This window comes from Asterias rubens, chromosome 8 (genome assembly GCF_902459465.1).
Source record: "Asterias rubens chromosome 8, eAstRub1.3, whole genome shotgun sequence".
NCBI classification, from domain to species: Eukaryota; Metazoa; Echinodermata; class Asteroidea; order Forcipulatida; family Asteriidae; genus Asterias; species Asterias rubens.
Window position 1 is genome coordinate 6,405,619 of NC_047069.1, and position 11,773 is coordinate 6,417,391.

The following is an 11,773-nucleotide window of genomic DNA, read 5'->3' on the forward strand; positions in this document are numbered from 1 at the left end:
GATGGGTACTTTGTCCATGTGATGTTCACTGTAATTCTAAATCTCTCCCGATTGTTGGACAAAATCTCTGTGATTGCAAGATGCAAATGTTGGCAGCTCTGCTTCAAATCTGTAAACATAAATTTCTAGTTCGGTCTTCTTAGCAGAAATGAGCAGGATACAAGTCACAATGTTGGTGTTTTGGCTTGTAACCCCTGTTCTGGTGAGCAAAATTTGTTGTGCTAAGCTACTTTTTTGTGCTTGAGCAGCTCTATAAGATTGGGCCTTGTTCGTTGTTGGTGTAATTGTATACTGTCTTGATTGGGGGATTATATGAACTGAATCAGAGTTCTGTAAACAGAGTGGAAAATAATCAAATAAAGAACGGAAATTTAAGTTGAAATGCAATTGGTTAAGCTCACTAGGTTGCTTAAATCTATTTTACAAGGTCAAGATCACAAGACCCAAGATTGCACGAACATTTCAAACGCTGATATTAAATAATTTGTTATTCTTCAACTGTTAACTTTTTGTCCACGTGAACCAGGGTTGGTTGAATATAAAATGGTGAAACATATAAACCAATATATGGTTAAACTTTTACTGGATAATTTTGACTACCTTTTATTAAGCTGTGTGTACATATCATATAGTCGTAGTTTTCTCTCTTGTTTCTTTATTTTGAATCGGTAGAATAGTAGAAAAAGATTTCGTTTTGTTTTTGATGTTAATCGGCAACATTTATCCTCGCAAAAGCTATCTGAATATTTTATTGTCTTCATAAGATTAAGAGTGTATTGATAAGAGTCCAATAATGTTTATGGTTTTCGGTTCCACATTTTTGTTTTTTCGTTTCTGTACAAAACTTACTTTTAAGACTTAACGATAATGATAACTAAAAAAACATTAGTTGATATGATATTAACAAGCGAGAAAAGTAATCCTACAATGGCTGTCCATAATTCACTAGCGATATAATAAACATTTAATTTTGATGAATCATAAATGAAATGTGGTGCTTTTCTTATGTATTTGGTGTGAATAGTTTGTGTTCAACAGTAAGCCTGTTTAACTTGTGTCTAAGTCGCAACTACTGATCGCTTAGTCGAGTCATAACTACCGTTTTTCAACTACGCGGTAAGTCGTGCCTCTAGTTTAATACAAAAATAGTTTGTCCTGATGGTGTCGGCGGCAACTATATTATGCATCTTGGAAATTATAAATAAGTTGTGAATAGTGTTGAGGGTGTCTATTTGAGGCGCGATTAGTCGAGAAGTAAATTTCACTTCTCACCCAGGCTTAAAAGAACACGCTGCCTTGGATCGGTCGAGTTGGTCTTTGAAAAGCGTTTCTAACCTTTTGTTATAAAATGCATATGGTAAGAAAGATATTTTAAAAGTAGAATATAATAATCCACACAAGTATCATTCAAAATTGCGTGGTTTTCCTTTTACCTCGTCGACTAACAAGGTCGGCCATTTATGGGAGTCAATAAATTTATTGACTCACATAAATGGCCATTTATGGGAGTCAATAAATTTATTGACTCCCATAAATGGCCGCCATTTATGCGAGTCAATAAATTTATTGACTCCCATAAATGGCCGACCGTGTTAGTCGTGTTAGAGGTAAAAGGAAAACCACGCAATTTCGAGGCAAATTTGTGTGGATCATTGTATTCTACTTTTAAATCATTTTTCTAACCATTGCATTTTATACAAACGGTTACAAATGCTTTTCAAAGAACAACTCGACCTATCCAAGGCAATGTGTTCCTTTAATTAACAGTACTCAAATTTAGGGTAAACTCCACACAGCAGGGCTTGAAGTTCAAATGAATAACCAGACTATAATTTTATTTTACAAGGCCAGCAGCCGATTTCCTGAAATGCTAGGAGTAATCCTATCTCGAGTTAGAACGAGTCGATGCGTCTTAAGATTGATCCTAAGTTAGGAGGAGTTTAGTGAAATCAACAGCAGAATCTAAATAGAAAAAGCTTTCTATAAAATTAAAAATTTAAACATGTTTTTATTTGAACCAAAGATATCTCATAGATGTTAAATTTACATTGAGAAAAAAGAATTTCAATTTTGGTTTTACATTTTTCTTACCAGACTCGGGGTAAACATTTTAACGTAATTTCTTGTCATGACTTTAATCCGCATAAAGTTTCCCTGAAAATCAACAATCTGTCCATGTCTGATGAACAAATTTGAAAATTTACCTGAGTATGGAAACTATTTCCCTGCTTTTTTTATGTAAATCAGAAGTGTCGGAAGTTAAGAGCACCGAACTCTAACTCTGGTGTTTCTGATCAACAGAGTGTGGGTTCAAATCCCCAGCCGTGACACTTGTGTCCTTAAGCAAGACACCTAACCATTGCTTCGCCCTTCGGATGGGACGTAAAGCCGTTGGTCCCATGTGTTGTGTAACGCATGTAAAAAAACAAAAAAAGACTGCACTTAAATAAAAGAGAAGGGATTCGCCCCGGTGTTCCTAGCTGTGGCTGCTTAACGTGCTGTAGCACCTTGTAAACCATTATAAGGTGCTAAATAATTGGGTCTCGGAATTAATAACTGCAATAACCTATTTTTCTGAAAGTTTGTATATACTCAGTGCCTCGAGTACCTTGTTTGGTAGATACGTGCGCTATATAAGACTTCGGTATTATTATCTAGATATCTCCTCGTTTGGTGGACAAAATCTCCCTGACTGCAACATGCAAATGTTGGAATCTCTGCTAAAGCCTTGTTTTTGGAAATAAAATGTGAATCTTTTTACCGCTTCACGACTGACTTTGCCCTCTGCGCTGTGTTAATTTTTTAGAACTTTTCCGCAAAACCAAATTAAAAATTTGAGAATATCGTCATACACAAAGAATGACCTGCAAAGTTACAAAATTAAGTTAACTGGTTTTGGGGATTCTCTTTTGAGGAACTAAAGAACATCTTCAAAGTAAATCAGCCAAACTTCAGTTTCGATTAGTGACATAAATTTTGTGAATGTTGTTGCCGCCATTGCAACATGATTTACTGAAGAGATATCTGTATCACACAAACAACTGGTCCAAAGATAGCCCTATCTATATAGGACTCTTTCTCTGTACACAGATACAGAATACAAAAGTGTAAGGCCGCCAGGGCTAGTTCAAAACTAGCTGATTTAATCCAGACAAGTAGACTTGCTCCAGTCCTTCCGAGTCAGGCTCTATTACGGTCCAAACCTTAATAGCCGAAAGTCATGGCCATCAATCAGCTAAAGCTTCATACTATAAACTAAGCCTTGCCTCCCATATGCCAAAATAAACAAGGGTGGCAGCCTACATAATGTATCTCTGGTAATGCTAATTTTTTTTACAACAACAGAGGGTAAAGGTCTGGAATCCTATACCCATGGAGATTTGGAGCATGCGTTCCAGTACCTTTTGTCTCTCTTTGTAAGCAGGGTGTATGCCTGTGCACGCTACACTTTTGAAATGTCGGGGTCTAATTATAAGCATGTCAATTTTGGTTTTTACCCGCACACCGATGTGTGTTAGCACTGTATACTCAGTACTTTCCCAAGTCCTGTGAACAAATATCACAGGCATATAACTCGGGTGGGATTCGAACCCACAACCCTTACATTTCTAGAGCAGTGTCTTACCAACTAGACTACCGAGATTGCCGGGTAGCTAGAGGCAGTTCGAATCCTATGTTTTGGCAGCGGCCGGGTACCGCAACGATACAAGAGATTTTGCATCGGGAGTAAAGAATATTAATTTTTTTTTTACCCATACACTGATGTGTGTTAGCACTGTATACTCAGTACTTTCCCCGAGTTCTGTGACTCTCTTATATAAGCATGTCAATCAACATGACCGACCCGACCAAAAGAGCCATTCTAAAACTGTTCACATTATAAACATACAGTGGAAAAATCTTAATAAATGAGATGTCCAATGTCGTTGCCAAACTGGCTCCCATAAGGGACATTTGGTGCTTGATTTCGTTCATGGTGTACACCCCTCTCCCCATTTTGTTCACTGTGTGCTCAGAAGCACAGGAATTTTACTAGAGCATTTTAGGGGGGGGGGGCTACTGGGGGGGGCGTAGTTCTATTGGAGCATTATAAGAAGGGGGGCACTTTAGTGCAAGTGGAATATTTCATGTTATAACAATGGAGCTCCATAACAAGTAGTTTACTTCAAACACACCACCACCACCATCCCCCCCATCCCCCAACCCCCCCCCCCCCCCCCAACAAAAGAAATGAAGGATTCTGACTGAGCACATTTATAAAAGGAGCACTGGGTACTGTTTATTGTGTACTCTGGCAAGTTTGAATAAAGCGCCTTCAGTAGTAAGATTCGTGGCTCTAGGCAAACAAATTAACAGCACTGATAACTGTATGTATTCTAGCTTGTAACCTACGTGGATGTTTATGCATAGCAAAAGCATACATTTTAAAGCCATTGGACACTTTCGGTAAACAGTATTGTCCAAAGGCCCACACTTCGTGTATCACAATTTCTATATAAAATAACAAACCTGTGAAAATTAGGCCCAATCTGTCATCGGAGTCGGGAGAAAATATCGGGAAAACCCACCCTTGTTTCCGCACATTTCGTGGGTCATGACATGTGTTTACTATAAATCCGTAATTTTCGATATCGAGAATTGATATTGTTTTAATGTTTTCTCAAAAAGTAAAGCATTTCATGGAATAATATTTCCAGGAAAGTCTTTCACCATTACCTTCTGTAAACCCTGTAAGTTATTTGTAAATCTGTGAACTTAAAAAATAAAATCTGTTCCGAAAGTGTCCAATGGCTTAAGGGGAATTAGTCAGTCTTGAAAGTACTATGTTTAGAAAAACACTGGCCCAATGCTTTTGATACTGGACTCTTGGTGGTCCAGTGGGTATTCGAGCCCCACACTACGGGGAAAAAGCCTTACAGAATCATATGTCTTTCTTGCATTTAAGATAAATTATGTGCGACAATTTTCTTTTTCTACACACTAAAACACACCTTGAACTTTCTTGTTTCAAAAACTTTCACAGCTGCTGTAGAGTAGTATAAGTACTTGTATTAAGTTTCAATGGTAACATAGGAAGACATTTCAATCAATTTTTTTCCATTTTCTTTTTAAAGAAAAGAGTAAACTTAAAGGGACATGTTGCCTTTGTATTAGGCGCTCCGGCTATAAAAAGCATTTATTATGAAATGAATAGGGTTGGAAAAAAGTAGAATACAGTGAATTATGCAAATGTACCCGAACATTGTATGGTTTTCTTTATACTTTGTGAACTATTACACGGTCTGCCATATTGCTGAACCAAATGTTTGACTCCACAAAATGGTGGACGGTGATTGGAGGGATATTTGTGTGGATCTTTTTAGTTCAATTTTAATCAGAAAGCAACATGTCTCTTGAATTGGATTGATTGCCCCAATGCAAAAAGCTGTCCAGCATTTTTTAACATTACTTCGTAACGTAATTTGCTAAGCAATAATTTTGGATAGTAACCTGCTTTTTGCTAGGTTAGTTTTTTGTGCTTAACAAATTAAAAAGAACCATTTTGTCGCTACTTGTATCTGAACCGTAAAAAAAAGGAAGCACATTTTTTTTTTCTTCTTCAAGTTTATAATAGAAAGCATTTTTTTCAAATCCTCATATTATTATTTAAGAACCAATGAAGTAGATAACTAACAAATTAAGCTCCAGCACAACTATCAGATTTATATTCATCTCCACGACTGGTAATCTTTGGCTTTGAAGTTGTAACCAAATAAAATATGTCTTGCTTGCAAACTTCAGACTTATTAAAAAAAAACTTTTAAAAAGATGGAAAAATGGCACCAGTTCACGATAAAGACAAACATGCTTTCCAGTCAACTTCTCTCTATAATGCATTGGCATCATCCAGCCGCCATCTTAGAGGTGAAACGATGACGAAACAATCAAAACCACAGATTTGTACGCGCAGTGCACAGGTTTGGGCAATGAACAGCTGTTTTTTCACCTCTACGTGAGGGTGCCCAACTGATACGACATGATGTGCTTACAAGGTCTATTCTCTTGTTAGAAAGTCATAACATCAGTGTCATTTACAGCTAAAGAGGTTGCTATCTCTAACACAAAAGAGTGTTTATCTTTCTCCCTGTGATAAACACCATCAAGGTTGCATTGAAATCATAACAACAATGCTATCTTGACTCAAACACCACGGCCCAATTTCATAAAGCCTGTAAGCAAAAAATTTGCTTAGCATAAAATTTCTTCCTTAATAAAAACAGGATTACCAACCAAATTTCCATGTGATTTTCAGGATAAGCAAACAACAGCTGAATGCCAGTAACAAGCAATATGCAACAAATTAAAATTTGGTTGGTGACCTTGTTTTTATCAAGGAAGAAATTTCATGCTAAGCAAATTTTTCCCACAGCAGACCTGACCTTAATCTTAGTCCTTTATCTCTATGTGATAAAACATTAGTCTCGCTCATGATGCTACCTTGTCTTGTACTTCACAACAGATTTTATCTTAGTCCCTTATCTTAAACTATCTCTCTGTGATGAAACGCAGTCTCGCTCAACACATGCAGGTGATGCTACCTCGTCTTGTACACCACAGCAGATCTTATCTTAGGCTTCTTATTCTTCTCTCTCTTTCTCCGATCATACTCCTCGTAGTCATCGAGACGAAACTTTGTGTCCTGAATGACGGCAGACTTAAGCCTAGATCTGCCTCTAATTTTCTGCCTGAGGCCTTCTCTCTTCTTCTCCTGCTCCTGTTCCTCTCGAGTCTTGAGGTTCTTTGTCAGTCTCTGCTTGAGGTGCGCCTCTCGGCGTCTCAGCTCTCGCCTCTTTCTCGCCTCCTCCTTCAACTTCATCTTCTCTTCTTCCTCCTTCCGTTGCTTCTCCTCTTCGAGTTGTCTCAGTCTTTCTCTCTCTAGCTCCTCAAGACGCTGCTGAACCTCCTCTTGCTGTCTCACAACCTAAAAGAATAATGATTAGGAATTAAAGAAGTACAGTTAGTGGAGATTTGAATGCGGTATGTTGTGGTTGAGCGGATAAGAACACCGAACTCAAGCCCTGGTGTTTCTAATCGAGTCCCAGTCGTTACACTCGTGTCCCTGAGCAAGACACTGAATTATTCCTCTCTCTAACCCAGGGGTAACTGGTTACCTGTGAGGGCAGAGATGATTCTTGTGATTGATTAAGCTTGGTAGCGTTTATTTGCTGTACATTTCCCAGTAAACAGGGGTTACAATGTTGGAAGCGCTTTGAGACGCCCTTCGGGTGTGTAAAGCTGCTACATAAAAACCGACTATTATTACAATTATTATTGCCCTGTTCAGCGGTGCGCTTGGCATAACATACCTTGACTCTCTCAAGAAGCTCAGTCAGCAACCTGATTGACTCTAGCTGCCTGAGTGCTATGAGAAGCTTGCGTTCCTCCAGCGCTATCCGACGCTGCAACTCTGCCTCCTGTTTGATTCTCTTCTTCTCCTCTTGAATTCGTCTTCGTTTCTTTTCTCTTTGCTGCCTCCGTTCCTCGCGCCGTGTCAGCTTGGCCTGTTTGCGCTGCTTCTTGTACAACTCCTCCTGCTCTTTCCTCCTCCTAGAAGGAAAATCCAAGATGTCAAATACAAACAAACTTAGTTATTAGAAGTACACTTAAAGATATTCAGATCATCACAATTTAACACAGGATGAAGAGAATGTCTCCTGACGATGACTGGAGCAAGCTTGTCTAAACATTTAGACCAATTTTAAAAACTCACTCCGTGGCAGTGCAGTTGAGTTAACAATCCTTCAACTAAGCTAAAGTAGTAGTCCCAGCCGTTTTTCCACCCAAGCAGTAGTTAATAAGCAGGACAGTTCTTTTCAGAACTGAGAAGTCTCCCGAAAACCCAATAAAATCTACTCCGCAGTAGTAGAATATAGAGCAAGGCAAGTTCTCTAAAGAACAAACTCTTCCTGGCAAGTAGTATACACACATGGTGTTACCGCAAACCAAAATACCTCCAATGCAATGCCTCAAATCATATGTGAAAAGAATGGTTTGGTCTTCTAAAACGCATTGTCAATCATCAAAAGGTAAATTTGAATTTCTTGTAAATTTGCTCTCATTGTCTTCTGATCGTCTTAATTATCCTGAAGACGATCAGTCAAAGCATGCTAATTGAAACTTTGAGTTGTCAACCACTCGTTCTTTTCAGAACCAACACTACTCAAAAGAGATTTCTACGTGGTGTGAACACAAAACCCCGTCTAGGAGTAGTCTTCTTTACCTTTCGTCTTCCAGTTTCTTTTCTTCCTCTTCTCTTTCTAAGCGTTTCTGGTCTTCTCTGGCTTTCTCAAGTTCAATCAGTCTCGTTCTTTCTTTCTCTCGTTTCCGGATGGCTTTGGCACTCATGTGACGAGTTTTGTCGAAATCAACCTGAAGTGAAAAATGTATGTATAAAATAAGTGGAAGATTCAATTTTTTTTAACACATTTATTTCAAAAATTTAATCACAGCAGGTATTGTAAGGCAAAGGGTAGGCAAGTATGTGCTACGTGAGGGTAATGAAAGTGGAAGTGTGTGGCCGAGCGGTTAAGAGCACCGAATTCAAACTCTGGTGTTTCTGATCAGCAGAGTGTGGGTTTGAATCCCCAGCCATGACACTTGTGTTCTTAAGCAAGACACTTAACCATTGCTTCGTCCTTCGGATGGGATGTAAAGCCGTTGGTCCCATGTGTTGTGTGAGTGTGACGCATGTAAAAGAACCCAGTGCTCTTTTCGAAAAGAGAAGGGGTTCGCCCCGGTGTTCCTGGCTGTGGCTGCTGTATGCGCCTTGTAAACCCTTATAAGGTGCTAAATAATTGGGTCTCGGAATTAATAACTGCAATAACCTATTTTTCTGAAAGTTTGTATACACTCGGCGCCTTGAGTACCTTGTTTGGTAGATACGTGCGCTATAAGACTACTACTACTATGAAGAATTACTCTGTGATGAAACTGAGCTGGGAATGGCCGGAGTGCTAGCCTTGAGGTTGACCGGGATAGGGCAGTCGTATCAGACCCCAAAAGTGGCTTACTTGATGGTGATAAAATATTGCAAAGTTATTGAATCCATTTAACCATACCAGTACAGCAATTTACAGGCATGAAAATTATTGGTACTTATCCCCATGTGTACAACGGCAATGCATACTCAGTACTTTCCCGAGTTCTGTTAAAAAAAAAACATCAACCGTTTAATGCAAGAGCAGGACAATTATACTGTTTAATTTTAGGGGGATTCAAACTTGGGTCAACTGTGATGTAAGGCAGGGAAAGAAACCGCTGAGCCACCCTGAATAGTTAACGAATAAGAAACCAGACTGTTTCCCTGTTAACCTCGCTTTAGATCTCATGAATTTGTACGGGGAATCTTGGTGCTTGGTAAAGGTGACTAAGGTCTAGTACCTTGATGTCTGCTGTATAGGCTTTGCCCTCCTTCCCTTCCTCCGAGCTCATTTCTTTCTTCAGTAGCTTCATGCCCTTCAGAGCATCCATCGCCTTCACAAATCCAATGTACTCGCTATACTGAACGTAGACTTCAAATGTCAGCGTACTGAAGGATGAAAACGTTCTGAAGTTTCCCCCGATGACCTGAGACTCATGTCTGTACGGATCAAGCATTGGAACATCCACGTTTCTTATCTCCCCGAAAAGCTCAAATATCTTCTTGATGATCAGCTCACTGGGTTTGTCTGGCTCTGCCGTTGAGGAAAACCATTTGCAAGGTAAGCCTTCCAGTTTGATTGTATCTGGTCGCTCGCCGTGATTGCTCTCATTCATGTTTTTGGCATCGCGGAAGAACGAGTCCCAATCGTGACGGTTGGGGAAGTTTATCTTCGCCTCAGCTGCTCTGACCTTGAGCGGCTCTGGGAATCCACTGAGCTTGATGACCTTCCCGTCGAGTCTAAGGATCAGGACTTTGATAAGACTTTTGGCTTCCACCTCAGCCTCAAAGCGGAGGAACTCCAGGGAGCTCTTGCTGACTCTCAGGACCAGGAAGGAATCAGGCTTGGCCATCCGCTTCAGCTTCTCCATGACCTCCCAGTTGCTGATGGACTTCCCTTCTGTCTTCATCTGCGGCAGCGTTACGGAGATGTTGAGCTTGGCGATAGGTTTGATGTACAGCCCATGGGGACCATGGAGCTCGACTGCCTCTGACTGGTTGAAACATAGCTGTGTTGTCATGATGACAGAATTGCCCAGAATTGTTGGTCAGAGATGACCCACTGCAACATCAACTGAAGTACCTCAGGCACGCATCCACTGGAATATAAAATAGAAAACAAGTCTTGTTCTTTATTTAAAACACAACAGAATCAAACATCCATAACAAAAATCAAATGCAATCTTTTTTAGTATTAATAAAGCTCTTTAGTTAATCTTCCTATACTATACGCTTTTAGTATTTGCCTACAAAAGTACATGGAAGGAGGTCCTGTTTTCAAGGTGTCCCTAAAATCGTGGCAAATCTTTTACCTCTCTGTGCGTGATGTAAACAGTCCATAGATACATAAAATTTGGTGTTATTTGCCAAGCAAAGAGTCTGCTCTGCCTTGACCAAAAGTTAGAAACACGTAAGGCTCCACTGGTTATTTGAACTTGTAGGCCTAACTTTAATATGCAACAAGTTTGGTATTTTAGGCATTTCTACAAGGTACAAAAATGTGTCATTGTTGAGGCCATATAAAACAAAAATTGCTCACCGAAAAAGTTTCATCAAACACTAATTCAATTCACAATTTACGATGATCAAATCATGCTTGTTAATGTTACTGAACATTCTGCTGAGCATTCTGGGGCATTCTGGTGTGTGGTGTGAAAATTTCAATGTCCATAAAGTTTTAATTAATTAGGAGGGCATATCGGTTGTCTTGATATATCGCATCATTATTTATTTCCCAATTCAAAGAAAAAGGCAAAATACCGTGAAAACTGGTAAGAGTAGGATACTGGTATAAATTGATTTCAATTTTAAAAGCCACCTGCACGCGCTATATCAATCAAAGTTTCAAAAACAAATGGAAATTCTCACGATACTGGTGCAGTTGTCAATGAATGACGACTGGCGTAAACACGATCGGACAACCATGGATGCACGAGGCAGGGACAACGAACTAATGCAAAACAATGATCTACACTTTCCAAGTTTCCTGAGCATGCTGGGGCAAAAGCACTTTTCAAACGGGTAAAGTATTTTCGTTTTTTTCATACTTACAATCACATCGTATTTTTCAAGTTTTCACTTTTTAACCATAAAGTATAAAAATAATGTTGTATTGGTTAGTTTAGTTAACGGTCTCATTATATAGCGCCATCCTACGCATTTAGGCCGTGTCCGAAACGGCGACTTCGACTTGAGCTACGGCTAGATCACCGCGTCTGCACGCGATGAAGAATAAGCAGATGCGTGCGATATAGTCGTATCTCTAGCCGAACTCACCGTTTCGGACACTCTAACCGTACGTAATGTTTATTATGCACATGTTGTCAAATTGTGGTCGAGAACCAAACATTGGGTGCACATTTCTTAACTTTATTTATAAGAGGTCCACGTAACTAGTAGTAGCCCTCTCTGTTCGTGGTTTCTTAATAAACCTACTTAGTTACTCATTATAACGTAAACTTTACTCATAACATAAACTTAAGTAGGTAATTTAATTAACGGTGACATTAAATAGCGCCCTCTAGTGATGCTGGTCTAGTGCGCACGTGCAATTATTAATACTAGACTTAACCACCCAATGCCTAGGAGGGCGCT

General features: G+C 39.4%; 1 protein-coding gene across 2 annotated transcripts; it reads right to left on the bottom strand.

Annotated features, from left to right (window-relative positions):
* Nucleotides 1-6,335: 6,335 nt before the first annotated feature.
* LOC117293801 (A-kinase anchor protein 17A-like) lies at nucleotides 6,336-11,374 on the bottom strand. 2 transcript variants are annotated; one of them, XM_033776244.1, is made up of 5 exons: nucleotides 11,231-11,374; nucleotides 9,421-10,278; nucleotides 8,261-8,409; nucleotides 7,347-7,587; nucleotides 6,336-6,961 (listed from the first exon to the last, which is right to left on the bottom strand). In XM_033776244.1, the coding sequence occupies exons 2-5, from the start codon at nucleotides 10,198-10,200 to the stop codon at nucleotides 6,575-6,577; spliced, it is 1,557 nt and encodes a 518-aa protein (XP_033632135.1). In that variant the 5' UTR covers nucleotides 10,201-10,278; nucleotides 11,231-11,374; the 3' UTR covers nucleotides 6,336-6,574. The 2 variants fall into 2 exon arrangements, with proteins under 2 accessions (XP_033632135.1, XP_033632136.1); XM_033776245.1 differs by lacking the exon at nucleotides 11,231-11,374 and adding an exon at nucleotides 11,048-11,121.
* Nucleotides 11,375-11,773: the final 399 nt, after the last annotated feature.